Source organism: Phocoena sinus, chromosome 4 (assembly GCF_008692025.1).
Source record: "Phocoena sinus isolate mPhoSin1 chromosome 4, mPhoSin1.pri, whole genome shotgun sequence".
NCBI lineage: Eukaryota > Metazoa > Chordata > Mammalia > Artiodactyla > Phocoenidae > Phocoena > Phocoena sinus.
The window spans coordinates 68,413,544-68,435,129 of NC_045766.1; the positions used below are offsets into that span (position 1 = coordinate 68,413,544).

Below are 21,586 nucleotides of genomic sequence, written 5' to 3' on the forward strand. Positions count from 1 at the left end.
GAAATCATCAGTATAATTGATAACACTTTGAGAAACTGTCAATTGTGTTACTTGTGAGCTTGTGATGCCTATGTATATGTGTGTATGTGTATATGACCGAAAAGCACAAATCATTTTATGCTAAATGAGCCTGTGACCCATTTTGTAGAAGCCTCGTTTTAATTTTTTCAAAGAAAATAAGGCTTTGTGCTTGGGATTTGTTTGGTCCTGGAAGTGACAGGTGCATTTATAATCAAGTTGAATCAAGAGTGACAAGGAGAAATACAACCAGATTTGTATTTCTGTATTTCTTTTGACAAGGGCATTCTTTTCCTAGAAGAGTAACATTCCTTTTTTCTCTTTAATTTAAATGTGTGTATTTGTTACATTCCAAGTATTTTGGTTAAACAAATATCTCTCGAAAATGTGTGTTCAAAATCCTTGCCTAGATGCATGACTTTTATTCTTTGCAACCAGTTAGACAAATTCCTCCATTTCATTTTCTGCTAACCTGCTGATAACAGAAACAGAATACTTGGTGAAGGACACGGACCACTATTGAAGAATAATGATTGTGTAGAGTGAGGGAAACTACAGTGACTTTGAAAGAATACAGCAATCAATGGCAAGGTCATTGAAGTGAGGGCCTAGAGTTTCTGCAAAGTGTATATATTTTAGGGAGTATTTGGAACAATACATGCTGGACGGTAGAGCTATAAGAGAAGTAACATGCTAAGTCTTCTCATTGATAATATCCATAAATCTACATATATTTTTTAACATTCTCTTTAGTTTTGTTTTGATTTGGATGTCTCTACACCATTCCTGATTTGTAGGACTAAGTAGATCTACTTTTTTCCAAGGCAATTGTATAACATTCAATTCTTCCCTAACATTTTTCTAACACTTTAGTATTCCTAAATATGCATTTGCCTAGTCTTACACCGAGGTGTTTTTTTTTGGGGGGGGGTGGGGGGACTACTTTAAGCCACTCGCACAACCCTGTCTGTTGGAGCCATGGCTGTTAATTCTGTATTATTTCTCTATACCCCTTGAAAATTCAGCACATTACAAGTTTCATTCTATGCTCTAGGAGACAGACTGATTTTCAACTAGATTTATAAATGAGGATATATAGTAACAAACAATTCACTGGCTTCATAAGGTAGTAAGTTAGGAATTTCACAGCCATGCCTCCCAATTCCTTGGTGAAGTTTGGAAAATGCTACATACAGAAAACTCTGGTAAGGTACAAAGACAAATACAATTTGCTTTCACCAATTTCTTAGGATTTATTTCTTTATATAAAACCCCTCTTCCTTCTTTCCTGCTGCAAGAGATGGTATAAAACTCTCTAAGACAGCTAGACATGCACCTATACTCTCAAAGGTGTCCACAAAGTAAAAACTCAGACCAAAATGGTATGAGCACATAACTTATTTATCACTGCCTGGGCATGGCAATGACAAAGAATTCCTGAAAGTTACATCAGCCTTAAAACCTGAAATTTTTTTCTAAATGGCTAAAGAAAAAAAATGAGCCCCTGAATTAATACCTTTGAAAAAAACATGATATTCTCCTAGGAGAATCTGAAATTCTTTTCAGGAAGGAATGAAATCAGCTAATAGCATTAAATTCAACATAAGGCTATCCTTTGCATGAAACAATCTTAAATATCGATTTCAAGAATAAAATTTTAAACTTTTCTTGATGTTAAATGATTTCTGGCTATATACCTTATAGGCAATAGAAGAATCTATAATTCATACATGTTCAATATCATGGTAAAAAAAAAAATCCTGGAAACAGAATGTAATTATGTGTCAATTCCAGATGTCCAAAGAAAATACAAATTCAAAACAAAACACACACCAGAGAATTATCCAGAGTTTAAGGTATTTAGGGTATTACATCGATTTGTAAGTTCAATTTTCCAATACCCTTTTCTTTAAGGTAATAATTTTATTTCATCTTTATGATAGTTATGTTTTCATTACATTTAGCCCTCTATTAATAACAACACAGTTTATTTTAATGCTTGTGGAGTCTTGATTTATTTTTTCCTCTGCTTTTAGGTGTGCTAATCTTTGTGCATGTGCATTTTTCTACCACATTGCAACAGACAAGCTTTGGTTCGATTTTCTTATCCTACGCAAAGAAAGATTTTGAGTGCTGAATCTTAGCCACTGGGTCTTGGGTTGTCATTTTATTTTCCTCTCCTTGGGTGGATTTATTGGAAGGAAATGGGTAAAGGGCAAGGAGAGAAAAGGAAGGGATGAGAGAGGGACGAAGGGAAGAGTTCTCAGCTATGTTGAATCTTGATTCACAACTTTGCCTCCATTCATGGTCGGTGTTCCGGAACTTTTCCTTGAACGCCCCTGTTTTTCTCCAATCTCATGTAGTGATGGCTCTCTGTACATACACACTGGAAGGCAAAAATCACATTAATTACTCTTTACAATAGTGGACATAAATTTGGCCTCAATAAACAGCTCAATTTTGACTTCATAATGTTGTTCACTCTCATCACTAGCTCTTCTTCCCATGTGAAAATGAGTTTTAACTTAAAACATTTAATGGATACACATAATGCTCTTCTAGTTCTATCAGTCACAACCTTTTAAGTCTTCCCGAACGGCAAACACATGGGTAGTTTCTGTTCCTGTATAGATAAGGCTTAAGTTTTTACTGTCTACTAACCTATATAATAGGATTTTCATCTAGAGTTAGAGGAGACATTGGGAGTAGAACATTTAAAGGGTAGAAAGAGATATTTTGTTTTTTAGCCTTTAGCCTGCAATCTTGGGAAAAAAATCTTATTTACATGATCCTAATCTTTACCCTACTGCAAGAAATATGACATTGTTTTATCAAATTGAAATATTTATTGCTAACTTTCAGGGTATTCATCTATAGTTATTCATCAGTAGGAAATGTGATTATGCAACCGTGAGATTTCAGTTCACATCTATATAAACACTTCCTTTTATCTCTATTGTTTTGTCTGGCTCTAAAGCTCAGTCATCTGTGAATTATCGTGGCTCTTGCTAGATTATTGCGTAGAAAGAAAAATGTTTTTCAATTCACAAAGATAAGATAGGCTCTATTAGCGTATTGAGTCCATTAAAAGAGATTCATTTTACTGTTGTGAGACAAATGTGACTGTATATGAGTATATGAAATATTTACTTAAATATCAGGAGGTATTTTTATCCTTGACTTAGGAACAAATAGTTGCGTACTCCCATCTATTGAACAATCACTACAATACCTTGGTAATCTGAATGTTATTTCCAATCAAATTGCTTCTGCCGATGGGCTTTGCCCTGGAACTGGAGACCTGAGCATGGCCATGAATAAAATAGATATTGCATGGCGGTTAAGAGCACCAATTTGGAAGCCACACTGCCTGGTCTACATCCTTAGCCACTTTCTAGCTCTGTCTAATGGACACACAGTAAGCATCCAAAGATGTATAAGAAGAACGAATGAGCTGATCTCTTCATGAACATTATGAATAAAAGATTTCAGAGAACATACTGATAAATTGTTTTGGTTGAAGGTATATCCTAAATCCAAAACTAGATTAAGAGAGTTAAGATACAAGTAAGCTTCTCCTCAGACTCGTTCAGTGATGAAGAGATAGGTCTCTTCCAACATCTCAGTAGTAGGGCTTCTTAAATGTCCATGTGCATCTGAATCACCTAGGGGTATTATTAAAATGAAGACTCTGATTCAGAAGGTCTATAGTGGGCTTGAGATTCTGCATTTTTAATAAGTGCCCAGGTGATGCGGATGCTGGCAAAACCGTAACCACACTGTGGCCAGTACAAAATATATATATAAAGCATGTTTGTTAAGTAGATTGTGTACGATTATTATACATATTATATATATATATATATATATATTTTTTTTTGCAATACGCGGGCCTCTCACTGTTGTGGCCTCTCCCGTTGCGGAGCACAGGCCCCGGACACGCAGGCTCAGCAGCCATGGCTCACAGGCCCAGCCGCTCCGCAGCATGTGGGATCCTCCCAGACCGGGGCACGAACCCGTGTCCCCTGCATCGGCAGGCGGACTCTCAACCACTGCGCCACCAGGGAAGCCCTACATATATATTTTTAAACGAGATTTTAAAATATTTCAGTTATTGCACTGAATGGTCCCTCTGATATCCTCAAAGGACTAACTGCCTTTGGCCTCACTAGCAAAGTATACAGAGGAAACTAGAAAGAATTGATCCTGTAATTTTCAGATGGTGCCAGTAGGTAATTCAAGTTTCTACCTTTCTTTTACAAAAGACAGAAGATCCTTAAGATTCTATTGAAATCTTGAAATTCCTCAAGCCTAAGGTCTTTCACCTATATTTCTGTTATACACAAGTATTAAAATCCCCCAAATTAAAAAATATGTTTATATGTGCAAAATATAGCCATGTATTTATAACTGATTAGTGCACAGGGGAACTCAGAAGTAATGAAGTGATTCAGTTGGAAAGTTATTCATATGATGCCATAAAGCAGTTTTTCCCTACTCTGTCACCTAATCAGTTGTGAAAATCCCCAGACCTGACTACTGACTGCTAAATCAGCCTCAAAGAATGAAAAAAAAATATTTAAAAATACACACAATAGATTTTGACACACGAATTTCTTAAACTTCAACTTACAGGCACTTGAAGAATATTACTCTTTAATTTCCATTAAATAATATAGTTTATAGTTTTGTTTTTTGTTTGTTTGTTTGTTTTTGCAGTACATGGGCCTCTCACTGTTGTGGCCTCTCCCGTTGCGGAGCACAGGCTCCGGACGCGCAGGCTCAGCGGCCATGGTTCACGGGCCCAGCCGCTCCGCGGCATGTGGGATCTTCCCGGACCGGGGCACGAACCCGTGTCACCCTGCATCGGCAGGCGGACTCTCAACCACTGCACCACCAGGGAAGCCCTTGTTTATAGTTTTTGTATCTGAATTTCTTACTGTTGCAATTTCTTTTTTGTTTCCTTGTATCATAGATTCTACTGAAGACATTTGTTTTTAACTTTTATCTTTTTTTTTTTGCTATTTCTCACTTACACATAAAATACTTAAGTTATGACAACACAAAATGTTGCCATTATAATTATCATTGCAGATAGCTTTTCAAATAACTTAACCCTGCTGACCATCCTAGTATCAAGTCCCCGTAGAGTTTTCCAAACTGGCATCTAAAATTTTTCAGTATTTCAAAAAGAACAAAACTCACTAGTGTCATAGCAAAATGTGCAACTTTCTCTTCTTCTAGGACAACTCAATCACTAATTTTCCAATATTTCCATTAAATGGAGTAATAAACTTCCAGGTTTTGAAAAATATATCTTCTTATATATCGTAGCTGGAAAATTAAGAGTAATTAAACCAATAGATTCAATTTAATTTCTTGGGCTTTAATTTTCATTGTTATTTACAGACTCTCAGATGCCAGTAATACTACCTAACTTAAGAAACTGACAAATAAAGGGGTATGAAACTCAATCAAGTTTTAGAATTAAAATGTAATTAAGAGACCATGGTCCAATTAGAAAGCAAAGAAAGAAAGGACAAAACACTTCTCTTCAGGAATGTAACCTCCTTTGATAGTTGTATTAACACTCCCTAACTGTGCTATTCTGTCTGAATGGTACATAATAAAATGATGACACAAAATACAAGAAGAAAACAAGAAGGCATAGTGTTCTATAAAGTGCATTATAAGCTCAAAACGTAAACCCAAATCACTGTGATATACACAATAACCACAATCATAGCCTCTTAAATAAACCTTTAATCCCGTCAATAAATCTATTTCAGAATTTTCAAAGCCATTTCATTTATTTATTTTTTATAGGCAAATTGTCTTTTAATGAATTGTACCAACAGACAGAATTTTACATTTAACCCTAACTGGGACTTCTTCCCAGGCACTGAATGATCACAGAGAGACTAGACTGTAGTAGAGAGCCCGAGCTGGCATTTGACTGTGAATATTTTCCTGCATGCGGCTGGGGAGTGCCGAAACCTGCCCAAATGGATATTCAAAGCCATTGTAAACTGACCACCTCATTTGATAATTACAATAACCAGGTGAATAAAGTAGGCGAGAAACATAAAAGAAACTAAGCAACTTCCCTAAAGTCAGAGGGTGAGTAGTAGCTGAGCCAGATGGGAGTATAGGATTTCGAGGTCCTAGTCAAAAGTTTTTAATAAAAGCAGAAAAACAATTCATCAAATAAATGGTATAAATGACTGTCTTATACCAATGTTTAAGTTATTTCTGTATATTAATGTAGATCCAAGTTGGCTTCACCTCTACCAAATGTTCCTAATGTCATCCAAAAATTGTAATGAAAACAAATTCGGGATGCCTATTATAAAAATAAATAACTAAATAACAAGTGTTGGCAAGTAGGTGGAGAAACTTGAACCATTGTACATTGCTGGCAGGAATTTAAAATGGACAGCCACTGTGAAAAACAATATGGTGAGTTCCTCAAAAAATCAAGCATAGAATTACCATATGATCCAGAAATTCCACCTCTGGATATACACCCAAGAGAAATAAAAGCAGGGACGTGAACAGGTATTTGTACACCCGTGTTCAAGGAAGCATGACTTACAATAGCCAAAAGGTGGAGCACATTTGGTTGGTTGAACAAATGAACAGATACACAAAATGTATTATATACATACAATGAAATATTGTTCAACCTTAAAAAAGAACAAAGTCCTGACACAAACATGGATGAACCTTGAGGAACTAAGGCTATGTGAAATAAGCTAGGCACAAAAGGACAAATATTTTATGACTCCATTTATGTGAGATACCTAGAGTAGTCATTAATAGAGACAGAAAGTAGAATGGTGGTTGCTGGACACTGACGGAAGGGAGGGTGGGAGTAAATACTTAATGGGTGCAGCGTTTCAGTTGGGGAAGATGTAAAAGTTTTGGGGATGGATGGTGGTAATGGCTGCACAACACAGGAATGTATTTAATGGCACTGAAATGTACTCATTGGCGCTGAAATGTACTCTCTTTTTTTTTTTCCTTAATTGGAGTATAATTGTTTCTCCCTTTGGGATTCCAATTAGATAAGTATTATATCTTCTCACTCCTTCTTCTGGATGTCTTGGACTCTGTGATATTTTCTATCTCCTCTGCCCTTTTGTCTACATTCTCAAGAATTTCTGTTTTTTAGATCACAGTTCTTTTTATTTTTATTGGAGTATAATTGCTTTACAATGTTGTGCTAGTTTCTGCTGTACATTGAAGTGGATCAGCTATAAGTATACAAATATCATCTTCCTCTTGGACCTTCCCCCCATCCCACCCATCTAGGTCATCACAGAGGACTGAGCTGAGCTCCCTGTGCTATACCGCAGGTTCCCACTAGCTATCTATTTTACACACGGTAGTGTATTAATGTCAAACCTAATCTCCCGATTTATCCCACTCTGCCCTTCCCCTACTGTGCCCACACATACGTTCTCTATGCTTGCATCTCTATTCCTGCCCTGCAAATAGGTTCACCTGTACCATTTTTCTAGATTCCACATATATGTCTTAATCTAAATATTTGTTTATCTCTTTCTGACTTACCTCACTCTGTATGACAGACTCTAGGTCCATCATTGCAGCATTATTTACAATAGCCAGGACATGGAAACAACCTATATGTCCATCAACAGATGAATGGATAAAGAAGATGTGGTACATATATACAATGGAATATTACTCAGCCATAAATAGGAACAAAATTGGGTCATTTGTAGAGATGTGGATGGACTGAGAAATGTACTGTTAAATTGGTTAAAATGGTAAATTTTATGTTGTGTATATTTTATACAACATAATTAACAATTATACATAATTAAAAAAAATCACACACACAGAAACAAACACACTGAGTGTAAGCTGTAAACAAAGAAGTGACTATTAAAGCCAGAGATGTCCTATTTGCATGGGAAGAGCCAAAGATTCCCCAATAGTCAAAAATATTAGTCTTAGGACGACTGTACTGTGAAAGAGAGAATTGAGATATACTGAGGGTACAGGGTTGGTGAGAGGATAGGAAAATCTGATGAGAACATCCTAGGATTGTGCTACCTAATACAGTATCCATTTTGCCATATGTGATCATTGAGCACTTAAAATGTGGCTGGTCCTAATTCAGATGTGCTAGAAGTATAAAATAAATCCTGAATTTCAAAGACCACACAAAAATTAAATATCTCAGTCATAATGCTTCATATTGATTACATATTGAAATGACATTTTGAATATACTGGGTTGAATACATTCTTAAAATTTATTTCATATGTTTGTTTTTATTTTTTAAATATGATTACCAGAAAAGTTTAAATTACATATGTAGCTTGTATTATATTTCTATTACACAGTGCTGTCTTAGAAGTTTGCTGTTCTCTGGGAAAGAAGTGTCTTGATTAGAGTCAAAGCGATCAATTACTCTATGATGGGGAGGGGAGTTAAGGAAACTTCCTGAACTGATTGGACTTGACCTCCATAGGCAAACTTAGGAGAGACAGAGTATCTTAGATTTCTTTGATTTCTTTGATGGAATGAACTGGTTCACAAAACATTTATTGGCCCTTTTAACTTGGCTTAACTATTAATAATATTGTATCATTTTGATTCTATTACTGTCTTTTCATTTCTTTCTTTCCTCAAATTCCAGTTATTATTTTGCTGACTAATATCCAGAGATGATAAATTCAGCATTAATTTGTTCATTTATTTTATGAACAGTTACAAATTACTTTGTACAAGGCGCTCTGCTAGATTCTGCGGCGACTGCAAGAAATGCTCTCTTGATTCCTGCCCTCAGGGAGCTCAAGGCTAAGAAAGAGAGCACAGGCGTTCACACAAATCACAGGGTAGAAAGGGCCATAGCAGAGTTTCATGGAAATGAGTTTATAAAATAGTTCTTTGATGTTGATTTAGCCTTGAAGGATGCAGAGGATTTAGAGAAATGGATGAGCTACTAAATAAGAATGAAGAGGTGAAGCGCAGGTTGTATAAGAGAAACAGTGGCCAGTTGAAGGATGGGGTAAAACTGAGAGGTGGTGAGGGATGAGAGTGACAGGGCCAACTTGAATCAGACCTCCTGAATCCAGGCCAGAGGATTTAAGCCATGATCCTGATACATATCAGCCTTGATTTGTTAGTGAATGAACAGTTAATAATATGTCCATCAAGTATATGAGTGTATAGGGAAAAATCTATTTATTCAATCTCTTTATCTAGAAAAATGTCTATGTTTACATGACATTCATAGCCAGTCAGGGTAGTCAAGAAAAATCAAACTGAATCTTACTGCATAGATTACATAAGAAATCATTGGCAGCGTTTCAAACCTTTATGAGTTGTTCTGATGCCTTGCAAACACCGTCTTAATTTCTTAGGAACAAACTTAGCTGGGCGCCATGATGTATGAGACCAGCTGCTTATCTCCTATACAGTTGGCTTTCTGTATCTGTGGGTTCCACATCCTCAGAGTCAACTAACTGCGGGTTGGAAAATATTCAATTAAAAAATTCCAGAATGTTCCAAAAAGCAGAACTTGAATTTGCCCTGCTCTGGCAACTATTTACATAGCATTTACATTGTATTAGGTATTATAAATAATTTAGAGATGATTTAAAGTATACAGGAGGATGTGTAGGTTATATGCAAATACTATGCCATTTTATATAAGGGACTTGAGCATCTGCAGATTTTAGTATCCACAGGGATTCCTGGAACGAATCTCCTGCAAATACTGACGGATGACTGTACTCAACATCTAACACATTTCAAACACCATGACTCTGACTGCAATTGAAAAGTGGGGCTCTCTTTGTTAAGCTAACTAACATGTTGAGAATGGTTATCCTTTTGTTTTGGGGGAAGCGTAATTTAGCTTAGCACTTAAGACGACTAAACAAACAACAAATGATAAATCAAGAATTACTAATCCCGCATATGAGACTCCTGTATACTGTACAATAAAAATTAATTGCGATTTTTTTACAGCTACCAGTACCAGAATTTGGAGTTCTGGTATTAATTTCCAATCATATACTACTAAGCAATTCTGAGAAACCTTTAAGAAACATTTCCAGGGAACTGTCGAGATTCTGATCTTCAACAATTATATAAATTCTATAGCTCCTAAATTGTGCTTCTCAAATTATTACTGTCCCATACAAGATTAAGGTTTTTTTCTTCCCATTAATAAGTTCCTTATTAGTAATTGCAAAGAACCCTAGTCTCTTGGTTTGCAGTAGTTCAAAGGACTGAAATGCTATTTAAGTAGGGGCTTTTCCATCACTTTCTTTTACTATAAGCTATTATTTCATTAGAAAATAGAGTTTTTAGTCAATGCTTTAGAAGTTTTTAAAAATCCTTGAATATTTTCTTCCCAAGTGCTCTGTTTTATGCATTCTGGGGCACTATAGCTATGAGAGCAAAGTTTGATATTCTAGTTATTTTGATGAGGAGTCATTTCCAAATTGAGAATAAAGTGAAAAAACAAACAAAAATTCCAACTCCCTATCGTTCTTGTCCTCCCAGCTCCGCACACCTGTTTCACAGAAACTCAGGTTCAGTGCCACTGCAGATTTAACAACTGGAAACCAATCCAGTGAGGGGAACTTGGGATATAACTCTCTATTTCTCATTCAGGACCTTGTGGGCTCCACTTGTGATACAGGCTTTACTTTCAGTGGGCATGATTTAATGGCCAGCTGTTGGTATGGAACTGGTTTCTACCTGTGTTTCTTTCTGATTTAATTTTATACTATCTTTCCAACGAAGTTTCAATATCCAAATTTCAAGAATGTTCAGTGTCCTGATAATGCAATACTTTCATGATTCACAACATTATATCTCTTTCATTTGGCTCTTCTGGGTTGTCCTGATCCTATTTCTTGCCCTCTTTCCTCTTTAAAGTATGAAAAAATATACTTGCTCTTTTTTTCAGCCCACAGAATGTTTTTGAGATAAATATTTTTCTTATTCTAACATATGTGGTATCATAATAGTTTTGGATAAATGGTAAAAAGGAGATAATGCTCTGAAAAGGTTTGCAGTATGGCTCTTTAGATCTCTTTCTTCAAATCAGTTTTCTATTTTTCCTCTATTCTGATATATGTTTCCATTTCTTCCTCTTCTTCCCCCTCCCCCCTTCTTCCTTCACGTCTTCTTTTTCTTCTGAATGTTTCCTTTTATTCATGTTTTGACTTTTCTTGATTTATAGTATATTGAAGCAGAGGGATTTATCCCAGCTTTCAGAATAAGAATGAGGTAGAGATTTCATGAGAGAATATTCTTCCTCATTTGCAGACACAAGGACAAGCGCGGATTTCTAATAACACAGCCAACGTTACGTATTACCTTAAGACATAGCATCTGCTAGGAATCCCCAGTTCATCCCTTTAATGTGAACGGAACACACTCGTATGATGGACCCTAGTCACTTAGTGACTTGGTGTAGTGAAGGCTGTCATTTTCACAGCTGTCTGAGATGCAGTGGTCCATTTTTCTATAGAAAGCCCTGCAGTCCTGTTATCAAATAAAATGCTACCCTTGGTCATAACAAGACCATAAGCTACCAACCTTGTAATAATATATGGTATTTGCTCAACTTACTTTTTGCTTTACTTTTAAATGCAAGATTGTGCCATTAGAAAAGAAAAGGGCCAAATACATATCACTGGGCTTTGAAGTCTTATTAAAAATAAATCCATCCTCTCTTTGTAAGATTAGTTATGGGTCTTTCCAGGGCAGGCTTTCCACTTATTATTTTTCCATTATATTCTTTCACTGGTACCTCTGCTGCAAATGCAGTTATCAGAATAGGCAGGCGTCCTTTGCCATTATAATAACTCAGATTCCCTGTTTGCAACTTTTAATGTTCAACAATCAGTTTTATGTTAGTTATCATAAATTTCTCTTGGAAAACTTAAACTAAAATAATGCCTTTCTTAAAAGTATGAAAAAGTGACATCTCAGGGGTTGCTGTTATTTATAAATCAAACAACAATAATAAACCAGGTTTCAGGTACCATCCCGGGGTATTCTCCTTCTAAGTAGCCACTGTCCTCTTAATCATAGCTAATATTAACTGAGCACTTGCTAAACATCTGCACTTTATATACAGTAAGTTTATTTTAAATGACCCTAAAAGGTGGATACTTTAATTGACCTCTTTCACAGTAAAGGAAACTGAAGAGCAAAAAGGGTAGTTTTTTGAAAGTAGTGCACGGACACAGGCAAAATCTGCATTCAAATTCATGTGTGATTAGCTGCAGGGTTCCTGCCCTAAGGGTATAGCCAAATAGTTTAAAGAGTTTGGAGAAAAACAACACTTAATTGCTTGGTCTCAGTCAAAGTCTTCACCCCAAACCTCTGGGGTGCTCAGCAGTTTGTGGAGTCCTATTACATTTTTCTACCCAGTTTCCTCTCTCATTCTTCCCAAGTGACTATTCCATACTTCTCTTCCCTCCTCAAACTTTGAAAACTGCCTCAGACCCTCCTCAGACTCAGGTAATAGGCTTGCCTTCTTTTCTTTTCTCTTCTTGTCTTTTCTTCTCTTTTTCTCCCTCTCCCTTTATCCTTCCCTCCTTTCTTCCCTCCCTTCCTTCCTTTTCATCAATAAACTACCATGCTTTGTACTTCCCTTAGAAAAGAAATGCAGAAGAGAAAGTTTTCATATTTCCACCACAAAAGTTACCAACCCTCACACATCTGCTCATACATGTTCTGGCTCCCTGCTTGTTAAAATGCATGAACTCTTCCTGTTTCTATTTAAATCTAGCCCTCCCCTTGCCATGTGTGTCCTTGATCCCATCCCCGCTGGTCAGTGTTATTCAGTGACCCTCTCTCCTATAATAACAATTTTCACTTCTCTCCCATCAGTCTATAAATACGTTGTAACAGTTTTAAACAAATAAACCTCACCATGCAACCACCGTGTTTCTCTCCACCTTGGGCCCCATTTCTCTACCTCCCTTTTATAACAGGACTCCTCAGAAGTGTCATTTAATATTACTTTCTTCTTTTCTTTACCTCCTGTTATAACTTGAATCTACTCCAATTAGACTTAGTGCCCACCACTTCACTGAACTCACTCCAGTCAAGTCACTGTTGAACGTATGTTCCAATCCCAATGGTCATTCTCATTCACCAGCTTGCTGGACGCTCTAGCAGTATTTGGTGATGGTAACAGTTCTTGTCTTAGTTTTGCTTCTTTCTAGCCGAATGGACCTGGGTGAGTTATGTAACCTCTCTTAAACTCAGTTTCCTCACGTTTAAAATTGGAAATTTTAATCTGCATCCTTCCAAATGTCAGTGACTATCAAATGATACCCCTGTTAAGGAAGAATGTTGAAAATAACAAATCATTCAAATGTAAAGTAGTACAACTGCTACTAATGATTACTTTTATATTACTGCTGGATTCTTGTAAATCATTTAAAAATGGAAAATTCTGATAGTTATGGAAGAACTAGGTGTAAATCTTTAAGTGTCAACATTACTCTGGAATTGAGAGATGGAAAACTTGAGTGGAGGGCAATTGTAGTTGTTGCTGACAGATTCTGTTTTCCAAGTGGAGGGAAGATAACTCCAGTTTCTAATAAAACTCATAAATGACACTTTATAAAGAACCTTCATGCTAGTTGAGACACAGATGTAGAGAACAAACGTATGGACACCAAGGGGTGAAAACCGCGGTGGGTGGGGATGGTGGTGTGATGAATTGGGCGATTGGGATTGACATGGGATTGACTGATGTGTATAAAATTGATGACTAATAAGAACCTGCAGTATAAAAACAAACAAACAAACAAAAACAACACTAAACTTTCTTTGGGTTATTTGTATGGAAATATGTTAATATAAACGTTTCAAACATTACATGAAATTTCTAAAAATCTTATGTTCTGGTATAATGTTATGTCATAATTCTAGTTATTTAAAATGTATATCTCAGAAATCACTAAATTTCCTTGTCAATTGAAAAAAATAAAAATAAAACAAAACAAAGAACCTTCATGCTCTATCAGTTTCCATCAAAGAAGAATGAAATATGACTAATATTTTTATTACTACCAACTTAATCAAATTTTCCTTGGCCCTCTGTAATCTCCAAGTGGAAAGGTTAGATTGCTCTGTTAGTTAATGGACCACTAAAGAAATTTAATTGTCTTAATAGCAGATCATGGAAGGGTGTGAGAAATTAACAGGAAGCAATTTCACACCTTAATTAATGTCACATAGAATCCCTTTTGGAACTGTAGCAGAACTTTATGTGCTGGTTCAGAACGTATTGTCAAAAGGATGCACCCAGTATGCCGTAAATATTTATTATAAAGAGTTAAGAGACATTGTGAACAAAAAGATCTATATCTTCAGTTAGAAAGAGATCAGAAGTAGTATTTGTGTGCAAGAGATAGATATAGAAGAAGAATATGTCAGGGAGAGGTAGGAGGGCTTTATTAAAGACTAAATTCAAAGCCAGGAAAAAGCTGCTTTGAATGAGTTAACTGGTTTGGGGAAAGAAGGTGTCACAGGCTGGCAGAGATCCCAAACTCAAAAGGTGGAGAGAGAGATGCTGCTATTATCTTTTCTGTAATAGAAACATTCAAGAGCATCAAAAGTATGTTTTTACTCCATCTTTCTGTTTTTGTCTTTTAGTATGGTTGGGTCCAAAAGAGGATTTTGGAAAACAAACCGTCTAGTTCTCTTTCAAGTTAACTGAAATAAAAACATCAAAGTAATTTGCCAGGGCTTCCCTCGTGGTGCAGTGGTTGAGAGTCCGCCTGCCGATGCAGGGGACACGGGTTCGTGCCCCGGTCCGGGGGGATCCCGCATGCCGCGGAGCAGTTGGGCTCGTGAGCCATGGCCGCTGGGCCTGCGCGTCCGGAGCCTGTGCTCCGCAACGGGAGAGGCCACAACAGTGAGAGGCCCGCGTACCGCAAAAAATAAAATAAAATAATTTGCCATTAGTATCTTCCTAATAGGAGTTTTACAAAATCAGGACTCCTGATTTATTCACTTCTTTGGTGTTTTAGTACAAAGGTTTTGAAGAAATTATTATTTTCCCTCCAAATTCAATTTTCATTGTCTCTAATACTTTATTCAATACCACGCCTCACAGCCTTTCTCTAGTACATAACACAGTAACACAATGTCCAATTTCCAAGGGAAAATGAAAAAGGCTCTTTGCATTGATCTGACAGATTTGAGAGATCCAACTTTCTTACAATGCCAATCTTCATATTATTCCTGTGAAATAGATGGAATTTATAATCAGTTGCATCTCCAGAGATTACCTAGGTTGAAGTAAAAAATTATTTTTGCAAAATTACTTAGCAAATCATTGGTAAAGTTTTTATTAGAAGAATCAGACATTTGTTTATCCTTGACTAATTGATTACTATCAAGTAACTCTTTCTTAGTGATCAATGTGGTACAATAGTTGGTATTACCTCCACTAACTCCATATAGTAATTTAACCCAGCACTAAAGTACAACCATCCTAATAGCAGTAGGAAAGGTAATTAAATATATTAATGTGTTTAATATATTTAATTCCATGGTGTCAGAGTGACAATTTACTCTATATTAGATTAGGCTTAGTCCAATATATAGATCATACTAATTTGAATACATTTAAATAATGGCCTACGGCCAGACTGGATCAGAATGAGCACTGAAACAGCAAATTCAGTTTAGAACACTGAGTCTCAAACCTGGTTGCCATCAAAATAACTTGGACAATAAAATCAGAATCCTATGGAGATTTGATCTGAGAATTGGTAGCTTTTAAAACCACTCCAGATGGTTTTGATACTGATGTTTGGGAACCAATGATCTACATTATATACTGCTGAGACTTCAATTAGGTTCTATTAGCTTGAAGCAACAGTTCTAACAGACAGAAAGGGTAATCTGTAACTGTCCTAAAGGTGTGTGAGTGTATGTACATGTTGTGTTAGTCTTATCTTCCCACTAGAAAATAAATTGGTAGAAACTGGTTAGGTGTTCCTTTAGTCCAAGTTTAATATTTCTGTAGCGATGGCTCGCAATTGATGTTTACTAATTTCACTTTGGAAATGTATTTCTCACTCCAGGATTAAGTTCTTGAAGCTTAAATCTTGGAAAGCGCACACATTCTTTTCAGGGGGAAGGAACTAGATTCTGAATATCCAACCACTTGCAAGAGCTGAGCAATGAACTCCTTGAAGGAGGAGGGAGGAGAAAAGGCAGAGATTGTTTCTTGTTCTTTGTCAGAGAGTATTTGGCTGGTGTATCTGAAGCTAAAGGGGGAGGTCACCATCCAGACAATTAAATCTGGGGGAGTTACTTATCTGTGGTGTGAACAATGCTCTGAATGGACAAAACTGGGAATGGTGAAGCCTGCACTGTTGTCTTAAATTCCAGGGGAGGGTAAGTAAAGGTTGATGTGCAATGTACGTGGTAATGGGTTTAAATATCAAGTCCATCCATCTGTCTGAATAGATGCCCTTGCAACCCCTTATTAACACTGCCTATGTTCTAAACACAGGATGGAGGGTGAAGCTGTGAAGGGAAAGGGGCTGGTGGGTTATTATTACCACGCAACCAGTGCATGACTTAAAGATCATCACACTGACGGAGCTTAATTTTGGGAATCCTGACATTCAAAATGACATCGCCATCAGGACTGGGAAAAAGGCAGAGCTATTTGAAAAACAAAAACAAAACGAGAGTGGCACTCAAAGCTGGACATAGCCAAGGTCGCTAACATTTGCAGAGCCGCAGAACCAGCCCTGGACAGCAGGTTTCTAGATTTGGCTTGTGAGACAATAAAACTTTGTATGATTAAGCTGCTCTTAACATGGGTTTTGTGTTGTACACAACCAAACCTAATTCTAACATATACAACTAGGAATGTCTGGTTTTCTTTTCCCACATTTGTACTGAAATGCAGCAAATATGAAGAATTAAGGCAGCTCTCAAACTCGGAACATGATAATTGTATACATTTCTCTTAGAAATATGTACATGATCATACAGACCCAAGAAGAAGCTTGATTAGCCAAAATGCAGACAGAAGTCATGATCAGGAGGGTACGTTACAGGTGTTTCTTCTTTTTTTGGGGGGGGGGAGGGATTTAGTATGAAATGCATTATTCATAAAAGGAATAAACAAAACACAAGGATTTTTTACTTTTCCTTTATACTCTCCTGAATTTTCCAAAAATTGTTAATGAGCACGCACTACTTTTATTACAACAAGAAAATCAACTTAAATGCGCAAATAAAAATGGTGCAATAGTTTTAATAGTTTACTCACTCTGCACCTGGAGTGTTTTTGTCTACCTAATCCCCACCTCTCATCTCAAATGTTCTGAACCTGACCTAGCCCTGAAGGTATGTTTCAGTATCAACTTTCCAGTATCTTCCTTTTGGTGGAAGTGCTGGCTGGCTCTTTCTATAAATCCCAATATCATTTCCGGCAACATTTAGTCCATCACTTTTTACATTATACTACTGCCATTAGTAAACATACTTCATATCTCCAAGAATATTATAAAGTTTCCCGGAGAATATAGTTCTTCTTTGTCTTTATACTTACCTATGTGTTCATTTGTTCATTCACTTGTTCGCTTATTCAATTGATAATGATTATTGGATATCTCCCTATGATATGCCACGTGTTGTACAAGATACAAGGAGATATGAGAAAAATAAAACATTCTGTCATTTAACAAGTGATCTAATTATGGATAAGAAGAGACAGAGTGGTAAATAGGTGAATTTAATACAATGTGATAATTTCTAGAAGAGAGAACAAGATACAATAATAAGGTGACAGAATATTTAATTCTACTTGAAGAAAGTCAGGGAGGCCGTCATAGAAGTATTAACTCTTGAATTAATTCTTTACAAGGACTGATAGGCATTCTCCAGGCACATGAATGGAAATTTTGAGGACAGAAGGGCAAAAAAAAAAAAAGTACATAAAGCTCAAAATAGTAAAAATGTATTACAAGTAGTAAAAATGTAGAACAGAAGAAAGTTCTGTTTTGTGTGGTTAAAAGCACAAGGTGTGAGGGGAGGCTTGAGAAAGACTAGGAATTTTGAATGTCACATTTCCCCCCAGTGCTTTGAACATAGTATTGATTTAACAAATGTTTGCTGACTGTTTCAGTCATAGGTAATCTGCAGCAGGCACTGTGTCCCTACACTGGTGGACTTGACCCTACCTTATAGATATTTAGGGGACAGTAAGCCTGGCTAAATCACAGAATAGCAATGCACTGCCTCAATTTTCTCATTTCTTTGGATGAGGAAGCTGAACTAATGTCTTGAGAGATTATAATGTAACTTTTAGAGAAGAGTGTTATGTTGGTAAATGTCCACTCCACTGCTGCTTTCTTAGCCTGTATTAAAAAGCTTGACTGAATACAGTAAATGTGGTTACCTCAATGGGAGATTCTCATCCTGCTTAGGGAACAAGTTGCCAAAAATGGGTTTCCTCAGCATGAAATTATTTATTCCACTGATCAGTTGAAATAAATGAACACTATATTAAATGATCAAGGGAGGGGAAGTTACAGGCTCAGTTAAGAGGGATAAAATTTTAAAACTGTAATATTTATTAGCACAGTAAATTGAATATTATTTTCTTTCCTTAAAAAATACAAATAAAAATTAATACATTATATTATGAGATTTGTTCAAAAAGATGTAGAAATTAGGATATAAACATATTTCTAAAAGACTTGTAAAAACTTTAAAGCATTATAATAGTACTATTGGTTTTTTCAAGAGTGTAGCCTGAGAAATTAAATTATTGTGTTCAATAAAGAAGGAAATTACATTCCAAATGGTCACTACCACTATTTTTCTACTTTCAAGAACTTGCTAGCCTCTATATTCAAGCGGTGTTTTCTAAGTGTCAAGTATTTTTAATGGAATTTTATTTTTTGATAGGAAGAGGTACTACTGTGTTTTCTGAATCTTTGTTCTGATCTGTTGTATGACAAACAACCTACTGAGTGAAAGGAAAAGGGGCGGAACTGGCATCAACACACAGGTCAGGGTCTAAAGAAAAGAAGCTTGTCTTGTACCTTCAATAGGTTTTGGTACAAAATGTGATGAGGGCTTGGTTTTCTTCACTCTGTTCCCCTTCATAATTTGACCTTCCTTATTGAGTCCCAGAAACCATGCTCGGCCTGATTCTTGCTGACGGTACAGTGTGGAAGAATAGATCACATAGTAGTTTTCAAACACAGATTCCTTAAATTTGCATTCTGGAGTGAAAACATCCTGCAGAAAAAAAAAAAAAAAAAAAAAAGAAGATACAAAAGAGAGAAAGGATTTAATAATGAATCAGCAAATATTTAAATCCAATGAGCCTGAAATATAGGTTCTCTGTTAAGAAAAAATGAGAAATAATTGCACATAATTTCTATTAGCATTTGGTTTAAAGATTTATCATACAAAATCAAGAAACGAGATTTCCTTTCTAAACAACCTTACTCCACAGAACACTGTCAGGCTTGAATAATTTCTTCGGTTAATATCACTCAAGACTGTGCCCATGTCCACGCTCTGATCTCAGTTTAATGTTTTTTAAATTTAAGAGAATAGCCATTGTGCATTTTTGTGGCCCTTAGCATGTAAAATGTAACCCTGGGAATCAAAATATAACACAATCACGGCACACACAGGCTCAGCAGACATTTTTGAAGGGACTACCCTATATGTTCACAAATCTGTGAAATACTCAAAGCTTGTTCCATAAAATCACTAGAATACTACCTCTTTGCTTAACGTCAGTAACTTTCCTGTTAATTTCTTTGAAACTTTTTTTTTTTACTTAGTAATTAAAATTTCAGGTAAAAATATCAGGAAAAAGTAGTAGAAAAATTTTACTACTATACTGTATGATCTCCAGTGAAACATATGAGAGTTTTAGTTCAAGAAGGAACCTTAAAAGTCCTCTACCTCACCTTCACCATTTGATAAGTGAGACAACCAAAAGGTTATATGATTAATACAAAGTTAAACAACAACAGCAAAATTACTGCATCAATGCCAGAACCCACATTTATTGCTTCACAATCACTGCCTCTCAAGTTCACCTTTTCTGCCTGAGTCTTGTTCAGTGACTTACAATGAGATTTTATAATCAATACAATAAAATCAAATCCTAACATGTCAAATGAACAAAATGTATTTCATGGAAAGAAGAAATTCCTCCCCTTCAAAGAAAAGCTGAAGAAAAACAAATGTGATAGCATCTTATCAGCTACAAGTAAATAAGAATCCTACATGTCAAACATATTCACAATAGTCACTGCCGTCTTCACTAAGTGCTAGAAGAATCTCTTCCTTGTAACCCTTTCAATGAAAGGCCCCAGTGATTTAATGCAGTTACACCTGGAGTTAAGTTATTGAGGAATATGTGGGACTAAAGCTGTTGAAACCATGTCCTTGGAGGTGATTCTTGCAGACTAATCCCCTGGCTTCACTTCCAGGGAGCTACGGTGATGCATCTGTGGAGACAGATGAAGGTCTTCAAGGATAAAGAAACTGCTGAAAGGACTCTGTTGATTTTAAATGGTTCAAAAGTTATAGACCCCAAAAAATGAGACAAAAAATATGGGACGGGAGATGGAAAGGTGGTTGTACCCATTAAAATAATAATAGTAGTAATAATAATAATATTTCAATAATTAATTATATTGATAATAAAAATATGATGTCACAGAATACTCTCAGTTTTAAGTAAACTAAGTGGCTTAAGAACCAGAGAAACAATTGACTATGTGGTACCATTTCACATCTGCTATGATGGCCATATCAAAAAAGATGGACAATAAAAAGTGTTGCTGAGGGTTTAGAGAAACTACAATCCTCATACCTAGCTAGTAAAAAGGTAAATAATGCAGCAGCTGTGGGACATAGTTTAGCAATTCCACAAAAGGTTAAACATACAGTTACCATATGATCTAGCAATTCTACTTCTAGGTACATACATATGAGAATTGAAAATATATCTCCACGTGTGAACTTGTACACAAATACTCATAGCAGCGTTATTCATAATGTGGAAACAATTCAAACATCTATCAATGGATGAATGAACAAATGTGGTATATCCATACAATGAAATATTAGATAGCTATTAAAAAGGATGGAGTACTGATTCATGTGACAACACAGACGAACCTCAAAAACATTATGCTAAGTGGAAGAAGCCAGATACAAAAGGTCACATTTTGCATGATCCAATGTATACGAAATATCCAGAACAGGCAAATCCAGAGACAAAACATAGATTAGTGGTTGCCAAGGGCTGAGGAGATGGGTAAATGGGAAGTGATGGCTTTTTTGGAGAGACGGAAGTTTCCTGGGATTAGATTGTACAACTGTATGAACAAAACCATTGAAGCATATAGTGTAAAAACAGGAATTTTACGGCATGTGAATTATTTCTCAATAAAAAATGAGGAATCAGATAAATGAAGTAACAAGAGAAAGTAAGGGGAAAAAATGAAACTACTGCATATTCCTTGTCTGGCAACACAAAAAT

At 36.1% G+C, this 21,586-nt stretch overlaps 1 protein-coding gene across 5 annotated transcripts in view; it reads right to left on the bottom strand.

Moving 5' to 3' along the window:
* Positions 1-338: 338 nt before the first annotated feature.
* Positions 339-21,586, bottom strand: part of FGF12 (fibroblast growth factor 12) — a 566,994-nt gene continuing 545,746 nt past the window's right edge. For 2 of the 5 annotated variants that reach the window (XM_032631665.1, XM_032631661.1), the window contains exons 4-5: positions 19,116-19,314; positions 1,266-2,404 (exon numbers count right to left, since the gene is read on the bottom strand). In XM_032631665.1, the coding sequence (XP_032487556.1) occupies positions 2,286-2,404; positions 19,116-19,314 (318 nt within the window). In that variant the 3' untranslated portion in view covers positions 1,266-2,285. Of the gene's footprint in view, positions 2,405-15,147; positions 15,283-19,115; positions 19,315-21,586 lie in introns of those variants that run through there. The other 3 variants (XM_032631664.1, XM_032631662.1, XM_032631663.1) reach the window with 3 other exon arrangements.